The sequence below is a fragment of the Hyaena hyaena genome, unplaced genomic scaffold, assembly GCF_003009895.1.
Source record: "Hyaena hyaena isolate Hyena2069 unplaced genomic scaffold, ASM300989v1 scaffold_39, whole genome shotgun sequence".
In the NCBI taxonomy this organism is placed as follows: domain Eukaryota; kingdom Metazoa; phylum Chordata; class Mammalia; order Carnivora; family Hyaenidae; genus Hyaena; species Hyaena hyaena.
In genome coordinates this window covers 789886-809690 of record NW_024080671.1, presented here as the reverse complement: position 1 = coordinate 809690, position 19805 = coordinate 789886, and the positions used below count along the sequence as shown (strand labels likewise).

At 39.2% G+C, this 19805-nt stretch overlaps 1 protein-coding gene and 1 long non-coding RNA gene across 3 annotated transcripts in view; one reads left to right on the top strand and one right to left on the bottom strand.

The window, feature by feature from the left end:
- Positions 1-19805, top strand: part of ABCA8 (ATP binding cassette subfamily A member 8) — a 71843-nt gene that overhangs the window by 37888 nt on the left and 14150 nt on the right. The window contains exons 18-26 of the mRNA XM_039229814.1: positions 1981-2100; positions 4960-5158; positions 6970-7136; positions 10783-10916; positions 11979-12116; positions 14665-14772; positions 16802-16975; positions 17168-17281; positions 19258-19380. Of these exons, the coding sequence (XP_039085745.1) occupies positions 1981-2100; positions 4960-5158; positions 6970-7136; positions 10783-10916; positions 11979-12116; positions 14665-14772; positions 16802-16975; positions 17168-17281; positions 19258-19380 (1277 nt within the window). The remainder of the gene's footprint in view (positions 1-1980; positions 2101-4959; positions 5159-6969; positions 7137-10782; positions 10917-11978; positions 12117-14664; positions 14773-16801; positions 16976-17167; positions 17282-19257; positions 19381-19805) is intronic.
- LOC120230270 lies at positions 1159-14990 on the bottom strand. Of its 2 annotated transcripts, none has more exons than XR_005527957.1 (3): positions 14795-14990; positions 1844-2069; positions 1159-1187 (listed from the first exon to the last, which is right to left on the bottom strand). It is a non-coding gene; the product is annotated as an uncharacterized LOC120230270 (long non-coding RNA). The 2 variants fall into 2 exon arrangements; XR_005527958.1 differs by lacking the exon at positions 1159-1187 and adding an exon at positions 1752-1762.

The following is a 19805-nucleotide window of genomic DNA, read 5'->3' as shown; positions in this document are numbered from 1 at the left end:
ACCATCGGGGGAAACTGAGTGAAGTGTACAGATGTCTTGGTATTATCTTTTTACAACTGAATTGGAATCTAAAATTATCTCAAAATAATAAGTTTAAGTAAAAGAGAAAGAAAAAGTGCACTTATTATGTATGTCATTCAGAAAATCCACACTGGGGGGTGGAAGCAATTAACTGGGCCATATGTGTGGTTAACAGACATATAAATTAACCCCAGAAATCATTCAAATACACATTTTACGGCGACAGCACAAGTATTTCTTAGAGCCATCAGACAAACTGTTCATTGAATTCTGATTAATGTGTTTTCAAAGTAGTTATAATTTTGAGGAGATCTGTCCAATTTTAGGTAAAATGAAGAATGACACAAACTGCTCATTAGCAGTTTGAATCTTACCTCTTTCCTGCCTGTCTGTACATGGGACTCTGATCAAGACAGAAAGCTCTTAACTTCTCCTTTTGCCCAGGGAGGAGCTACCGGTGAAAGACTTGGGACTTCTATAATCCCACTAGGATTTAAAATTAGGTTTTTATTCAAGCTCCATTTATTTAGCTGTCAGTATTCAGATCCAGACAGGCAGAGACCATGTTCATTATATTAAGAACAGTGGCTGATGCAGAGTGGTTTTGGTCAACGAACGAAGGGTGCGTGGGTACGGAATGTCTGGAAGGGGCGCCAACATGCCGTTGACCCACTATTCCAACGAAGTGCCCTGAGGCACTGCTGCATTCCCGACGACACCTTGTGACTTTCTTCCATAGTCAGAAGCAGAAATTTAGAAAAGGACTTATTATTTATGTCCTTCCTTTAATATCACCTTCTTGGAACTAAAGAAAGCTCTGCGCAATCCTACCAATCCTCAAAACATTAGTTCTCTCCATTTTGTCGGCTAAAGCACAAATGGCTTTGGAAACGAGTCTTCAATTAATTAGAGTTGAAAAAATCCAAAGTTCCCCTGTTCATTCAATGCTAAAAGTTAACATGATTAAGTTAAAAATAAACTTAAATTTTTAAAAATATTTTTAATGTTTATATTTTAGAGAGAGAGAGAGAGAGAGCATATGAGCAGGGGAGGGACAGAGAGAAAGGGAGACACAATCTGAAGCAGGCTCCATCCAGGCTCAGAGCTATCAGCGTAGAGCCCGATGCGGGATTCCAACCCACAAACTGTGAGATCCATGACCTGAGCTGAAGGAAAAAAAACGTTTTTAAACAAGCCAGAAAATATCTAAAATAAAAATGTTTTAATTCATTTTATTTTATTTTAAAGATTTATTTATGTTTACATGTTTATTTATTTTTGAAGGAGAGAGAGAGAGCAAGTGTGAGCAGGGGAGGGGAAGAGAGAATGGGAGACAGAATCCCAAGCAGGCTCCAGGCGCTGAGCTGTCAGCACAGAGCCCAAAATGGTGCTTGAACTCACGAGCTGTGAGATCATGATCTGAGCCGAGGTCGGACACTCAACTGACCAACCCAGGCACCTCTAAAATGAAATTTTAACATAAATATAAATGAATATAAATGGATATTTGATCAAGAGAAGTTAATATATGGGCTGTAACAATATAAATTTTATTTAAAAAAATTTTTTAAAGTTTTATTTATTTCTGAGAGAGAGAGAGAGAAAGAGACAGCATGAGCAGGAGAGAGTCAGAGAGAAAGGGAGATTCAGAATCTGAAACAGGCTCCAGGCTCTGAGCTGGCTGTCAGCACAGAGCCTGACACGGGGCTCGAACCCACGAACCATGAGATCATGACCTGAGCTGAAGTCGGACGCTTAACTGACTGAGCCACCCAGGAGCCCCTAAATTTTAAAATATAGTATTTGAAGACTAAGTACTTACTATGAAATGTTAGCTTTTAAAATGTCTGGCATAGCACAAGTATAATTTCATATCTTTGTGCTTTTTAGTTTGAGAAGTTGTCTTCAGTTCACTTATGATTTTCATTGTTTTGATTTGCTACTATACGTGTTTTTTAGCACTTTACGAGGATCTGGATAGATGTCCTGGCCTTGGAATTGAGAATTACGGTGTTTCCATGACAACCTTGAATGAAGTGTTCCTGAAACTAGAAGGAAAATCAGTCGTTGATGAATCAGGTAAATAAAATGCATGACTGATCATGTCAAGGTATTCACAGCATCTAGTGCAGTGTACATTTCCGTAAAACACTGTTACATAGATGTGATTACAAAATGTGAGGGGCAGTGATGATCAAGGTCATTCTTAGACAAGGATAAATAGAGCCAACCTGCATCCCTGTCACATTTGTTACCTTTTATTGCCAATATTGCCTTGTTATTAAAGCTCGCCCATTTCCTTCTCTCCAAGGCTCACTGCCTTCATCCCATTTCCCAAGAGCAATTTCAGACAAAACATTTATTATTTTTTTAAACTTTTTTTAATGTTTATTTATTTTTAAGAGACAGAGACAGAGAAGCAGAGCATGAGCAGGGGAGGGGCAGAGAGAGGGAGACACAGATTCAAAGCAGACTGCAGGCAGCTGTCACCACAGAGCCCGACACGGGGCTCAAACTCACGAACTGTAAGATCGTGACCTGAGCCAAAGCCAGCCACTTAACCAACAGAGCCACCCAGATGCCCCCAAAACATTTATTTTAAATCCCTCTCTTCAAGCATTCTGAATATGGCCTCCGTGGTTTCTGATGAGAAGTCAGCTGTAGATCTTACTGAGAATCTCTTATGCACGATGACTTGCTGCTTTCAGGATTCTTTTTTTTTTTTTTTTGACCTTGGCTTCTGACAGTTTGAGAGTGATGTCTTTAGGTGTTGCTCTCCTCTCATTTAACCCATTGGGAGTTTAGTCAGCTTCTTATATGTGTAGTGAATGTTTTTCATCAAATGTGGGAAGTTGTTAGCCATTATTTTTTCAACTATAATTTCTTACCCTTTTTCTCTAAACCCTCTGTCTGGAACTCCCATTAACCCAGTATATGTGGTAGTGCATGTTCATCTGCTTGATAGTGTCTCACATTTCTCTGAGACTTCATTTTATTTCATTCTTTTTTTTTTCTGGTTTTGAAACTTAATTATCTCATTTCTCTTTGGTTGTGTTCACTGATTTCTTTCTTCTGCCGAAAGAAATCTATTGAGCTTTTATTTTTTCAGTGAACTTTAAAAATCAGTTAGTATACTTTTCAACTCAAATCTCTATTTGGTTATTTTCAATAATTTTTACTTCTCTGATGATATCCCCTATTTGAAAAGATACTATTGTAAAACAGTAAAACCTTGGTTTGCGAGCTTAATTTGTTCTGGAAACATGCTTATAATCCAAAGCACTCGTGTATCAAAGTGAATTTCAAGAACCATTGGCTCAATCGTGATCATGTGACATTCAGCATCACAGTACTACTCGTATTGCAAGACATCTCTCGTTTGTCAAGTTAAAGTTCATTGGAAATGTTTGCTGGTCTCACAGAACAAGTTACTTCCAATCCAAAGTTTTACTGTACTTGGTGATTTCCAAATGTGTCATTCAATGTACAATTATTTGCGGATTTCCTAGATATTACTGTTATTGACACATAAATCTGATTCTGACACAGGCAAAATTCTAGACCTCCCTCTGTTATACAGCCCCAAATTCCTCAAAAAGATGTGATATCTACCTGATTCTCAGCTTGCTATCACTTTTTGTTTATTTGTTTTTGGGGATTTTCAGTTTTTCTACTCCTGGGGAGTTAGCCTGACTCTCCACCCTTGACCATGACTAACCATGCCTTGGGAGATCTCTCCACCTTACCATCCTATGCCCAGATGTTAGCATGTCAATGTGTTGTACTTAGCCAAGATCCATTCTACCTCAGTATATCTCTTTCTGCTCATTTGTCCAGTGGCCAGCCCCTGGTGGGTTTCCTTCACAGAAGAAGGCCCCACATACCTTGATGATGTCTTCCACAAGTAAAGACTCTACATACCTTAGGGTGGATCTTTCTCAGCTTTTCCTTCTCAGCTCCAGCCTTTGGTGTACTGTTCCCATGTGTTTGGTGAAGTTCTCATGGGAAAGAATTGGTAAATGATGTAAATCCATTTTGCGACTTGGGTACCATGTGACTCTAGTCTGTCCTAAAAGTCCATATGTGACCACAAGAGTTTCTTTAATGCTCTTTCCTTACTCATATCTAAAGTTGTTCTTTCCTTCTGCCATGCCCCTAAGATGAAAACAGCCATAGGTATCATCTCCCCTAGGAATGGCTCTTCCCTTTATGAAAAAAAAATTTTTTTTACTCTCTTTGTGCTGTTATCTATCTGATGGGTTAAAAATAGCTGGTATATTCTTTTGGTAAGAGAGGTGACATTCCCTTGGAAGCAGGAGATCCCTGAATTATTCTTTTAATATACCGTCAACCACTATCTTGTATAAGATCTTTACATCTTCATTAGTAACTGGAATGGTATGTTTTTGTGTCTGCAATTGTACCTTTATGAGTGTGTGCTTTTTGAGGTTTGATATCAGGCTTATTTAGCACCATACAATGACAGCATCCTGAGTATCCAGAGGTTGCAGAGAATATACCAAAGAGTGGAGCCTCCGATGGTGTGAACAGATTTGAAATCCCATCAGTAACAATAATTACCAATTAACCCCCCGTTTGTAGCCTGTCAATTTGTAGCTTGTTTCTCTAGGCGAACACCTGAGATTATTTTTCCTTTCCAAGTGACACATAGGCACAACATGACCTTGCATATTTGTCTTGACCTCTTGAACGTACTGTCTGTATACAAATGATCTAAGATCTCCGCTCTACTCCTTTTGTTCAAGGAATGAAACTTTCATTTATGTTTCTAGTTCATGGCAGCAGCCAATGACACCACACAGTACCTACAGTTATGCAGAAGACTCTAGTATTGTGGATAGCACAGGCTCCTACAGTGGGCTCCATAAAGTCCACCTGGTACCCAGTTTTATGAATTGCTTTTTTTGTATTTTGCAGATATTGCCACGTGGGGAGAAGCCCAGTCAGATAGAGCTGGAGACACAGAGAGGCTTGTTGAGACAGAACAAGTCCTCAGTTCACTGAATGAGATGAGCAAGACTTTAGATGGAATGGCTCTTTGGAGACAGCAAATCTGCACAGTCACAAGGGTTCGCTTCTTGAAATTAAAGCATGAAAGGAAAGCTCTTTTATCACTGTGAGTGTCGGAGGGCCACAGGTTTTTCTTTTTCAGTCGATACATTAAAAAAACAAATCTAAGATGTTCCAAACAAGAGAAGACAATCAAAAAATAAATATACGGGGTTCCTGGGTGGCTCTGTCAGTTAGGTATCTGACTCTTGATTTTGGCTCAGGTCAGGACGGTGCGGTTCATGAGTTCCAGCCCCACATCAGGCTCTGTGCTGACAGCTCTGGAGCCTGCTTCGGATTCTGTCTCCCTCTCTCTCTGCCCCTCCCCCATTTGCACTGTCTCTCTCTCTCTCTCTCAAAATAAATAAATAAACTTTAAAAAATAGAATAAAATAACAAAAATGCATTTCTGTACTCACAAAACTGGTTAAAGCATAATACCCAGTCTAGCTAAGGTTTTAGTAGTTCTCTACTGGCAGATGAGTGGGAGAAATTTATAACATTTCAGAACCATGGATGTCCTGACTCTCCCACTGTATTTTACTTGCTCTTACCTAGATGCCAAGACTTCCCACCAGCCCTCTAAAGTGATGATAGCTCACTCCCCATACTTTCTCTGTGCATAATGGGCACTGTCCGTGCTCCTAAGAATCACAACCCTCTCGTTAGCACCCTCTGTCTATGGTGGCTGTCGGTCAGTACCAAATCTATGAATACTTTGATTAAGTATCAAAAAGATGAGAGGCTGGGGCGCCTGGCTGGTTCACTTGGAAGAACATGCAACTCTTGATCTTGAGAACTGTGAGTTTGAGACCCATGCTGGGTGTAGAGATTAAAAGAAAAAAGGTAGGAGGCTTGTTAGTACATAATAGCTTGTTAGCATATAATAAATACTTTCTAAATAAATAAGTAGTGGGAATTTATTAAGAATCTTTGACAAGGAGATAGCATGATTTTAGAAAAATTATTAATCTAGCAACAAGACATTAATATTAATCTATTAATATTAAATTAATCTATATTAATCTAGCAACACTATATAACAGAGACTCAAGAGATGCCATTCATTTAGCAGGAATTGAGACAAGAGGTACTATTATAAAATTACAAATTGGGAATCGAGAAGTTTTTGAACCAATATCAATGAAGGGATAATACAAACTTTCAACTTCATTTGGAATGGAGAACACAGGAGAATAAAGGGTGAAGAGTAATGGAAAATTTGAGGCTGGAGGGGCGCCTGTGTGGCTCAGTAGGTTAAGCGACTGACTCTTGAGTTAGACTCAGGACATGATCTCACAGTTCATGGGTTCGAGCCCCACGTCGGGCTCTGTGCGGACAGTGAGGCGCCTGCTTGAAATTCTCTTTCTCCCTTCCTCTCTGCCACTCCCCTGCTCGCGTGCTTTCTCCCTCTCTCTCAAGATAAATAAATAAACTTAAAAGAAAAAGAAACTTTGAGCCTGGAGAGTACAGAAACCCTGCTGTCACTAACAGGTAGAGGGACTACATGAAGACGAGTGGATGTGAAGACAACTGACACAGTGTTGATGAATGACCTAGAAGGAAGGGAGAGCAAAGTGGTGGAGTCTCAAGAGAGAAGCAGAATCTGCATATACAAGTAAAGGGCACACACCCCTTGAAATTGTATGCGACATGCCATGGCCAGAGAATAACAAAAGAAGTGAACCAAGGATAAGTCTCCTTTTCTCATCTTTAATTTTAGGAGTAGGAAAAGGGCAAAGCACTCAAGGAAAGAGTCTGAGAACTCTGTGTTGAATTCCCATAATTTCTTGGCCTCGTCACATTATAATCTGTTCAGGCAGCTTTGAAGGTTAAGAAATGACTATGTATTCACACTGGCAATTTTCTCTTGGGTAGGCTCTTGATTGTCGGAATTGGAATTTGCCCTCTTCTCACGGAAATCATCACCATGAAAGTGTATCAACAGAGCTACACTTGGGAACTTTCTCCCCATTTATACTTCCTTGCTCCTGGACAGCAACCACGTGATCCTCTCACTCGATTACTGATCATCAACAAAACAGGTAATAATTAATGTGGCGAATACTTCATTCCCAAGTGCATTCACTGTTAAGAGAAACATAAAACATGTGAAAGAAAAATAAACTTCTGACTTCCTTCGTAGAAAACTTTATAAGGCTTGAGAAGGGTGAAAACAAGCCCAGGATGGTAAAGGGACTAGAGAAGTATTTGCCAAGGAGAAATGAGTTTTCGGGTGGCTGTGTGCAAAATGAAAGCATCCGTATCAAAAAAACACATTTGCGGGGCGCCTGGGTGGCTCAGTCGGTTAAGCCTCCAACTCCTGATTTCAGCTCGGGCCATGATCTTGTAGTTCATGAGTTCGAGCCCTGTGCTGGGCTCTACACTGACAGCGCGGAGCCTTCTTAAGAGTCTCTACCTCTCTATCTCTCTCTGCCCCTCCCAAGCTCACCTTCTATCTTTCTCTCTCAGAATAAATAAACATTAAAAAAAAACACATTTGTAACAACTTGAGATAGAATTCAAGTGCTATTCCATTTATGCCCAGGATACAACCCAGTGGTCTTCAGTGGATTTCACAGAATTGTGTAACCCTCACTACAATTCATTTTTAGAAATATTTTTGTCTCAAAAAAATTTAAAAATTTTTAAAAGAATATTTTTATCTCAAAAAGAAACCCATGTTTGTGAGTACTCATTCCCATTCACTCTTCCTCAGCTCTGAAAAACCACAAATTTTCTGTTTCTATAGCTCTCTGCTACCCTGGACATTTAATATAAGTAGAATATATCATCTTTTACGACTGACTTTTTTCACTTACCATGATGTTTTCCAGGTTCATCTATGTTGTAGCATGTTTTGGTATTTTTTTTTAATCGTGGAAGAATTCCATTGTGTGAATATGCTGCATTTTATTTTTCATTAGATAATGGATATTTTCTCCAAATTATTGGCTACTGTGAATAATGCTGCTATAAATGTCCATGTACAGGTTTTTTTATGAACATTTTTTTTCATTTCTTCGGGGTATAAAACCCAGAAATGGAATTGTTGGGTCATACGGTGACTATCTTTAACCTTTTGAGGAACGGGCAAACTTTTTTGAACTGACTGCCCCCATTTTTGTTTATGTTGGCAATTCGTGAGGGTTCCAATTTCTACACGTTTTCACCCAAACTTGTTATTTCCTGACTTTTTTGGTCATACTCCTCTCAGTATGAATCAAGTAGTATCTTGTGGTTTGATTTGCATTTCGTTGATCGCTAATGACCTTAGGCATCTGTTCATGGCTGGGTGTCTATCTGTCTTTGTGGAAGTGTATTTTTTCTTCCTATTTAAAAAATGAATTATATGTCCTTTTTATTGAATCCTACATGCTTTTTACATTTTCTAGATACAAGTCTCTTATCAGATGCAATAGATCCTCAGCATTCACAGATTTTGCACTTGCAAACTTCTCTAGTCAGTAAAACTTATTTGTGACCCCACAGCCAATACTCATGGTTCTTCTGTAATCATTCACAAACATGCTCAGAGAAGGGAACAATTTGAGGCACCTGATAACACTGATTTCCAGCTGAGGTGACACTCTGCTTTCTTGTTCAGCTGTCATACTGTACACAAATATCCTTTCTGTAATCTATTTAATGCTACATTTTTCACACGTTCATGCTTTTTGTTTGTGATTTTACAGTTTGAAATGGTCCCCAAGCATAGTACTAAAGTGCTTTCTAGTGTCCCTGAGTCAAGAAAGCCGTGAAGTACCTTCCAAATAAAATACATGTGTTAAGTAGGCTTCGTTCAGGTGTAAATTATAGTGTTGTTGGCTTTGAGATCACTGTTAATAAATCAAAAATATATATACGGAAACATATATAAAATATGGTGATCTATTGATTGGTCAGAGAAATTGCTCACAGGAACCTAAGAGCAATAAATAAGAATTCACTGATTCAGTGTTTGTGGTGGCTTTGTAGAATATATGTACCATGAATAATAAGAATCAACTGCAAATTTTTGGCAAATATTTCACCTCATCCTGTAGATTGCCTTTTCATTTTCTCATTAGTGCCCTTTGAAGCATAATGTTTTAATTCTTTAAAAAAAATTTGTTGGAGTTTATTTGAGACAAAAACATTGTGAGTGGGGGAGGGGCACAGACAGAGAGAGAGAGAGAGAGAGAGAGAGAGAGAGAATCCCAAGCAGGCTTCGCACTGTCAGCGTACAGCCTGATGTGGGGCTTGAACTCACAAACCATTGAGATCATGACCTGAGCTGAAATCAAGAGTTAGGTGCTCAACCAACTGAGCCACCCAGGCCCCCCATAATGTTTTAAGTCTTACAAGATCTAACTTATTTTTTTCCCCTTGCTTGTGGTTTGGTGTCAAAGGTAAGCTTTACTTACCCTAAGATCACAAGGATTTACCTGTATATTCTCCTCTAAGGTTTTCTTACTCTAAGGTCTTTCATGTAGGTCTGTGATCCCTTTTGAGTAATTTTTGTGTATGGTGTGAGGAAGGGATGCAGCTTCAATGGCTATTCAGTTATCTTCGGAGAACTGGTTGGCCACCAACCTTTCTCATTCTTTACAGTCCCATGTTGCGTAAACACCATTCCTCTATGCAGTGAGACACTGGAGTCCTATTCCATCCACTCCCTACTCATGAGATGAAAGCTCTGTCATAGAAATAAGAGGCCAAAACTAGCAAGGCCTAATCATCCTTGTCCCAGTTCTTCCCAGGAAGATATTGTAGACTTAGACATGGCTTGGTGGATTCTTGAGTTCTTGGCTATATCCAGTCAGAGTGAAACTCCTGTCAAGCTAATTGAAGACAGGGACTAAAGCTATAGATCTTTAACTCCAGTGCTAGTTTTTTAGTGTTCTTACCCAAATTTATTAGATTTTCTTAAATATTTTTTTCATTTTCTTTGTGCCATTAAGATAATCCAGAGATTTTTAACTTGTTGGATTCTTAGTAATTTTCACAAGTTATGGCTGCTTTTCTGGGAGAAGGTCCATGAAGCTCTTCATACCCTCATTAAAAAGCTGTTATCAGAGCGCCTGGGTGGCTTAGTCGGTTTAGCTTTTGACTTTCGCTTTGGTCATGATCTCGCGGTTCGTGGGTTCGAGCCCCGCGTCGGGCTCTGTGCTGACTGCCAGCTCAGAGCCTGGAGCCTGTTTCAGAGTCTGTGACTCCCTCTGTCTCTGACCCTCCCCTGCTCACACTGTCTCTCTCTCTCTCTCCTACAAATAAATAAAAAATATTTTAAAAAAAAGCTGCTATCAAGACACATTTTGAAAGCCAATTAACAATCTAGCAGTAGTGAAGTGAAATTTAGCAATTTTGGTAGTTGATGAGTAGAGATTATCTGTGTCATTAAAACCTTAATGGTTATGGCCACCGATTGTAATATTCTAGGGAAAAACATTATTCCAAATGCCATATGGTTCTAAAAAAATACTTTTGCCTTTCACGTTAACAGTAATCAGAAGCAAATAAATATATTATGAAGTTAACTCCATGACAAGTGAACAGGTTTTTAATTCACAGTAACAAGTATGTTCTCATGTGGAAAAATATCCTGACGGTCCATATGACATAAGGACCACATAATGACATTAATTAAAATTGTACTGTACAACTTAATTTAGTTTTGTGACACACCTAATATATTTAACTGCAATGTAGGGGCAAGCATTGATGAATTTATACAGTCTGTGGAGCATCAGAACATAGCTTTGGAAGTGGATATATTCGGGACGAAAAATGCCGTAGATGACCCGTCATATAATGGAGCCATCATAGTGTCTGATAATGAAAAGGTATATTGGCCTTTGTTTCATAATTTTTCCCATAGATGTGGAAAACCAATATAATATCGATGTACTCAGCTTTCCACTTTAAGAAATGAAATGAAAAACAAATAATGCTTTCATAATAATTCACATTTTTAAAAATTGTTTTTAATGTTTTATTTTTTATTTCTGAGACAGAGAGACAGCATGAGCAAGGGAGGGTCAGAGAGAGAGGGAGACACAGAATCTGAAACAGGCTCCAGGCTCTGAACTGTCAGCACAGAGCCCAAAGCAGGGCTCGAACCCACGAACCGTGAGATCATGACCTGAAGTTGGACACTCAACTGACTGAGCCACCTAGGTGCCCCAATAATTCACGTTTTAATCATTGTCTACCAACACAAACCGTGTGTGTTTGCAAAATAAATACTATACAATACCCACTGCATATTTAAGTCCAAAGGACTCAGATTTCCTCTCAAGGATTTTATAATACATACTTTCTGTTTTATTCTTAAACAATAATATTCGATTTTAGCCTCAGATGTCTCGTGTCCTGAAAATTAGATACAGCCTATATACTTGTCCTGTTTTACTTACATGGTGTTTGGTTTTTGCTTTGATTATTTGACACCATTTTAAAACTCTGATTTTTTGGGGGGACACCTGGGTGGCTCAGTTGGTTAAGTGTCCAACTTCAGCTCAGGTCATGATCTCACAGTCCGTGGGTTTGAGCTCTGCGTCAGGCTCTGTGCTGACAGCTCAGAGTCTGGGGCCTGCTTTGGAATCTGTGTCTTCCTCTCTCTCTGCCCCTCTCCTGCTCGCTCTCTGTTTCTGTCTCTCAAAATAAGGACATAAAAATTTTTTTGAAAAAATAAAAACATGATTTTTAAATTTAAGATATTGAATTTTGGAGGGGAAGAGGGGTGATGGGCGTGGAGGAGGGCACTTGTGGAGATGAGCACTGGGTGTTGTAGGGAAACCAACATGATAATAAACTATTTTTTAAAAAAAAGATGTTGAATTTTGACCTCTTTAGCAAAAAATGAAGATCTTTGAGGATTTAAGAGCTTGCTTTTTATATTTTAGAATTACAGATTTTCATTAGTATGCAATGCCAAAAGACTAAACTGCTTCCCAGTTCTTATGGATATTATTAGTAATGGACTCCTTGGAATGGTTAGACCATCAGCACGTATCCAAACCGACAGAAGTACATTTCCAAAGGTAATTATGTTGACTCTCCTCCATCAAGAATCTGGTCTCTCCTGCACCAAGAATATTCCAGGTCACTCTCTTGTGCTGCAATCTCATTCTTGTTGAGAATGGCTGCATAATAAATTACAGCTTGGTTCATGCTACTCTCTGGTTTTGAGAAATCAGTACACTTTTTAGAGCTTCAGTGCTTTAAGTAATCCCTATACCCAACATGGGGCTCGAACTCACAACCCCGAGATAAGAGTCGCACTCTCTACCAACTGAGCCGACCAGGTGCCCCTAGAGCTTCAATTTCTAAAAAAAAATTTTAATGCCTTGTTTATTTTTGAGAGAGAGAGAGACAAAGAGACAGAGAATGATCAAGGGAGGAGCAGAGAGAGAGGGAGACACGGAGTCCGAAACAGGCCCCAGGCTCTGACAGCTCAAAGACCAATACAGGGCTCCAGCTCATGAACCGTGAAATCATGACCTGAGCCGAAGTTGGATGCTTAACAGCCTAAGCCACCCAGGCGCCCAGAGCTTCAATTTTTTTTAATGCAAAATAGAACTCTTTTTTAGAGGGAATGTGAGGTAATGAAAGTGAAGACAAGAAGCACTGAGACTAACACAAAAATAACAAAAAAAGGAAAGAGGGAGAGAGACAGAAAGAAGAAAAACAAAGGGAAGGAGAGGGGAGGGAAAGACAGGGTAGGGAAGGGGAAGGGAAGGGAGGGGAGGGGAGGGGAGAGAGGGAGGGGAGGGAGGAGAGGGAGGGGAGAGGGGAAGGGAAGGGGAGAGGAAGGGAAGGCAAGGGAAGAAATTGAAGTTTTATTATTAGTTTTTAGAAATGCTACAAAGGAAAAAATTTAAGACAAAGTTCAGGCCAAAGTTGCAGACTGGTTACATTAGAATTACTCCAGTTCCTTGTAATAAATATGCATTATTTGGCCTACCCTAGACTGACCAAATCAGCTTTTTCATTCCGGAAGGGGGGGGGGATTTCCTGTTTCTAAAAAAAGGCCCATATGATTGGATTGTGTATAGCCTTGTAAGTTTGGAAACCAGAATACATATTACAGTTTGTAATTATTCCTTTTTGATTATTTCCTAAATATACTGCTTCCACTTAGAGACTTCTTTCAACACAGAGACCATGTATTTTTTAACCCTACATAATAGTTTATAATTTGATATAGGGCTTAAAACATGATAGGCACCAAATAACTTATTTGTTAAATGTATAAATGAATGTCAGAGGTCAGAAAATTATCTGTATTCCATTCAAATCTAGGGTTTTATGATAATATGTATGACTAAAGACCGTTCACCCATGTGTAAAATGGGCCATCCATCATTATTTTCATACACTCCTCCAAGATTTTCAGTTGACGTCTCACAACACGCTTCACGGTACAGTCAGAAAATAAAAATTCCTTTCAGTAAGGGTGTGTAAGAAGCTTACTCATTAAAGCAAAAAGTTTTAGTCATTCATCAAGTACTAATTAATTTTAGACTATATGCTATGGTTCATTAATTAACTTCCTGTCAGTTTTCTGGGTTCTCAGGGAGGAAACAACAGTTGAGCAAATTGCCTTGAGTTTCCTTCCATCAATAGAAACATTCTATTTTATCTGTGAGGCACTTAATACCAACTACTTACTTGACCTTGTATTTATGTGCTCAACGTCTGAACTTTATTATCTCCAGAAACTCATTTTGTACTCTGTTTGAATTTACCTGTGCATTACACAAGTAAGAGTTTTCGGGAGTTTCACATCTTGCTTCTGTCCTGCTCAGGTCAAAGACTTTACCACTGAGAACTGAACCACCCATCATGCAGCGTGTTCCAAAAAGATCCTGTCAATGAGCCTAAATCTCTCTTTTCTGTAGTTAGTAAGGGTGTCTCTGACTGCCAGGCTGAAGATAACCAGACTCTGGTTATAACTTTTCTCAACACTGTGCATATCATGGATCGTGAAAGTAACATGGGAACTGTTTTCCAGGGCACTCAGTGAACCTTCTGTCCCTAACAGGGCAACAAAATGTGTCACCAAGTACCAAGGTTTTTCATGGAGATTTCACTTCCCTTTCTAGTACTATACTTGATCTCTACCTTGGAAGCCTCAACCAATATTTTTCTGGTCTCCTGATGTACCTAGAAAGATGCTTATCATCACTGTGCCCGCAAACATCTGATACAGTTTTTGAGTCAGGCCATATCTCGTTTGAAATAATTAAATGCCCATGAAAAATTGAATGTTTCAACGGTAAATGGTCATGATTTACTGTTTTAGCCTCATAGCACATTGTAGAAACATAAAATAAGAAAGTGGAAAATCTCACTCCTTTTCTATCTTCCGACTGTGTAATAATACTTGTCCGTTCATACACAGGCTTTGAGTCACTTTCCTTATCCATGAAATTGGGTATAAAGCCAATTGGATGGATAATGAAAGAGTTGGGGAACCTCAGCGGGGACCTAAGGAAGGAGTATATGTAATCAGTTAAAAATTTTTAAATGTATTCCAGAAAACAGAATTTGAATTTGTTACTTAGCTCATTATATTTGCATTTTCAGGAGCCAGAGAGAAGCTCATTTGAATTTTGGGAATATACTATATTATGGATGATTTTGGTATCCTCCTGTACACCTTATATTGCCATGAGCAGCTGTGATGATTATAAGGTAATATCGAAAATTTCATTACCTTGTATGATTAGAAGGTGAAGGTAGAGTTCCTTCCACAAGGCTTTCCCCACAAGGCTTTTATACAAGTAAATAATACTTATACAAATAAATAAACTGAAATAAAAGTGTCTCCCATAGGAAACATGAACATTTTCTTTCTCTGGCCTGTGTAATGCCACTATTCTACCATGTTCTTCCTAACCCTTTGGCCACTGTCTGGCTCCTTTGGAACTTCTTATTCTTCTCTAAATTCTGGAACTCCTGAGGTCTCAGCCCTAGGCTCTCTCATCATTCTTGATGTCAGTCTGTCCTAGGCAAACTCATCTAACCATAGGGCTTCAACCCCTTTTACCTACCCATCACTCACAGACTTGATCTCTAGTTTCTTTTTCTTTTTCTTTTTTTTTAGTTTATTTTGAGAGAGAGAGAGAGAGAGAAGAGGGCCTGTGTAGGGGTGGGGAGGAGCAGAGAGAAGAGAAAGAATCCCAAGCAGGCTTGGTACTATACGTGCAGAGCCCAGTGCAGGGCCCAATCCCACCACCATAGGATCATGACCAGAGATGAAACCAAGAGTCAGACGCTTAACTGAGCCACCCAGGTGCCTCAAGATTCTAATTTCTTTTTTTTTTTTTTTTTTAATGTATTTTTTTTAAATGTTTTATTTACTTCTAGGAAAGAGAGAGAGAGACAGCGTGAGCAGGGGAGGGTCAGAGAGAGAGGGAGTCACAGACTCTGAAACAGGCTCCAGGCTCTGAGCTGGCAGTCAGCACGGAGCCCGACGCGGGGCTCGAACCCACGAACCGCGAGATCATGACCTAAGCGAAAGTCGGACGCTTAACCGACTAAGCCACCCAGGCGCCCCTCAAGATTCTAATTTCTAATATTACCTCCAGTGCTGATCCAAACTCCCTTCTCCAGGTTGCCACTGGGAAAATCACAGACTCTCAAACTTACCACATCCCCAAAGCTACATTTATGACATTCTTGAATGTGTATTCCCCCCCCCTTTTCATATTTCCTGTCTCCAGAGACGACAGTACCGGGCACACACTCAGTCAGCACCCTAAAACCGCAGCTCATCCCTCTCCTGGCTTCACCACAGATCAGTCCATCACCAAATCCTTTTTAGTTGTGCCAACTGAACAAGCCTGTGCCCAGAGACTTTGATGAGCATCCTTGGGTCAAATTCTGTCTCTGACACAGGCCTCTTTTGGCCAGCCAGAGACCATCAGCAAATGAATTAAACTATTTTTAAAGAGGAAAAAATATATTCGAAATTGTTGAGTGGTTTATTGCAATTGCTGAATTGGTGCCAAACCATTCATCACTTGATAAGCTGTTTTAAGATATATAATTCAGTATGTTTATTCAGAGAAGGACAGGAATACAAGATACATAGTATTTGTGAATGTAATAATATTGATGTATGTGTGCATAAATATTTGGATGGGCAACAAATATTTGAATATGTGCTATGCCAAAACTACCTTAACTCATCATTTAGTTAGAATGAAAGGAATAAAGCCATGTTATATGTATATAAAAATACATAACATGTTGTATATTTGTGTAAAGTATAATAGTAAATAAAACCTAATATTTTATATGTAAAATATATAATCTTTTTATGTATATACACATGGAGAGAGAGAGTGAGCACGAGGCTTCAGTGAGTCAAAACAGAACCACAATGATGGAAAGTTAGCTGCTTAAATAAACCACCCTGCTCCCATAGATTGCTAATCAGTATTTTGTTTACTGCTATGTTAATACCATGATTACACTGAGATCTTCTTTCACAAATTTCCACTGGGTGTTTGATGAACTTCAATATTGCTAATTAAAGTGGCAAATTGATCATATATGTTTGGAACTAGCCATCCCCCTTGGTCCACATCATGCTTATGGCCATGATGCAGAATCATTACAAAATGAACATTGTGGTTAAATGTTTTCTCACATAATCCACATTTTCTTAAAACTCAGACGGAACTAACACTTGGTGTCTTTGCTGTTTTTTAATCAGTACAAAACTCAGTCCCAGCTCCGGATTTCAGGCCTCCACCCATCTGCTTACTGGTTTGGCCAGGCGCTGGTGGATATTTCACTCTACTTCTTGATCCTCCTTCTTATGTATTTAATAGACTCCAGCTTAAACCTCCAAGAGTCAGAATTTGCAACTGTAAATCATATCATACAAGTAAGTGCCAATATTCATAGAACAAATACCGTTGAATGATTTCATGAAAAGAAATGGAAGAGGCAAATGATATTTGTATCATCATAAATTAAATCGCTGTAAAATTTAGTGATACAGCAATCTGTTGGCTCCTAATGTGTTTCTCAGACTGCATTTGCCTTTAATGAAACGTAACATTCCTGTTGATTTCAGATCCTTTGTGCTCTTGGCTATGCCTTCTCACTTATCTTCTTGACATACGTGATTTCATTCATTTTTCGCAAGGGGAGGAAAAATAGTGGCATTTGGTCTTTTTGCTTCTTTATGGTAAGTACATTTCTTGTGTACAATTCTGAGCCAGTACTTTAAGTTTGCCCTCAGTAGAATGATAAATTAATGTTACAGTCTCAAATATTTTGTTTTCCTTATGCATGATCCTTTTCAAAATCTGCATGTTTTTCTCTTCCTAATGTCTACCCTTGTCTCTCTCTCTTTTTTTTTAATGTTTATTTATTTTTGACAGAGAGACAGAGCACGAGCAAGGGAGGGACGGAGAGAGAGGGAGCAGAATCCAAAGCAGGCTCCAGGCTCCACACTGTCAGTGCAGAGCCCCACACAGGACTCAAACTCACAAACCACTAGATCATGATCTGAGCCGAAGTCAGACACTTAACCAACTGAGCCACTCAGGCTTCCCTACCCTTGTCTCTTTTAAAATTAGCTAAATTGTTTCTAGAACCAGAACGTATTTTTAGAAGGAAACCTGGAAGCCATTTGTATCTTCTTTTTACTGAAAAAGAAGTAAGGTCACCAGCCTCCACAAAGTTATGTAGTAGATTACAAACGTTATTTGCTAGCATAGTTAAAACTAGAAACTACTCCATATTCTACTAGAATTAATTCCACAAAAGCAACACTTATTTTATCTAAATTAGGAAAGAAAAGTATATGTTATCTCCCGTTACCTATTCTGATTTCCTGTCATTCCAGCTGCCAAAAAGTAAACTATTAATTCAAAAATATTACTTGGCTTCCAGAGCGCCTGGGTGGCTCAGTTGGTTAAGCGTCCTGCTCTTGATTTCAGCTCAGGTCATGATCTCACAGTTTGTAAATTCGAGCCCCACATCACTTAGGATTCTCTGTCCCTTCCTCTCTCTCTGCCCCTTCCCTGCTCACTCTATCTATCACAAGATAAATAAACTTAAAAAATGTGTATGAGTTGCCTTCCAACAATGCGTCAAAAAACTAAGACTGGTAATGCATAAAAAGTAGTTTCAACCCTGAAAGGGCACACAGAGGGTGAAAGAGAAGTAAACAGCCACTTAGGAGAACAAAGTGATAAGGAAAAGATTATCCCTTTTTAAAAGATTGTCTCTGTGAAAACCAGAGAAAGGAAAGATTAACTCATGAAAATGAGAGCAGAAATTTCCTTGAGGCATTGAAACCTGGAGAATTAGATTTTAGGAGCTAGGGAAGAATGATTCAGTGGGGAGAGAGTCCAGGCTTAGCCTAGGAATTGGTAATAATCTGGCATAGGGCAAGGAAGAAAACCCCGTGCAGCAAGGGTGTGGCCTTAGTTATGGTAAAAATATTGGTTGGAACCATGCTGGCCTTTGATGATGCGCTCCAGAATTTACTCTACAGGCTGTGGAAAGCTGTGGAAGCTTATAGTACAGACAGGAAATAAGATCAGAAATATACATTTAGGAAGAATATGCTGGAATGCCATAAAAATGGTAGCTTGTAAGAAGCCAGAAGTACAAAAACTTGTAGGAAGCCTTCATCATTGCAGTGTTTTCGAAGAAAAAGTCTGAGTGTGTCTGGTGTACCTCTCACTATCTCTTAACCCTGAATTCTCAATGAGATACTTCTGAAATAGAAGCCACTCTGGGTGTTTCTGTGCCTCTGTTTCTTGGCACAGCTGAGAAGTATAGCTGACAGAAGTCCTCTCTCTTTGTTATGTCATTCCTACTAGATACCAATTTGTGGTCCCGATGATCATTGCTTCTCTACCAGTTTTACCCCTGAAAACAGTAGAATGCCAACTTTGTTCCTTTTCTGTAATGAAAATATTCTGTAGGTCAGATCCTAGATTTATACAGTCATGTCTCATTCATGATACTCCAGGTGAAAGGAATTTGGCTAAGTCACTAAGAGAACAGGTCGATGGCAGAAATGCTGATTTCAGTTGGGTTTCTGAGGCCGGATCTGAAATTAGGAATATCTTTGAGATGGGCCATCTCAGTCTGGAACATGTTTGGAGTGTTTGGAGTGTTAATACGCGTGTCTGTTGTTTTCTTTAGATCACCACCTTCTCTTTGTTTTTACTGTTGCTGTTGGCTTACTTTAAATATGAAATGCTGCATTATGTCACCTTTTTAATACCACAGGCCGTATTAATTGGCTGCATGTTCTTATTTTTTCAGGTAAGTAGTGCCACCATCCCCCAGTGTCCTAGAGCTCTTGACAGAGTGTGAAAGCTATGCTTGGGGTTGGGGTCTACAATATGTTGAGTATGCATGACATTGAAATATCTCTACCCCATGGCTACCAGCTGAATCCCTGCCAGATAGGCCAATAGCTAAACAGCTGGAAAACCCACCTTCTGTCCGTGTGTGGAGAGAAAGGGTAATCGGTGGTGGGAAATAGAACAGTCTTTACATACTCCTGGGCAAATGAAATACCCCTAATCTTTGGGAGCTTGAGATTCTCGAGATGCACTCAATAGGAATAAAATCCTTTTTTTTTTTCTCTAGCTAATTGATGGAGAAGTATCGACTTCTACAAATATATAGATATAGATGTAGAAGTATAGACTTCCTGAAGAGGAAGAAAGATACAGTGCATGAGT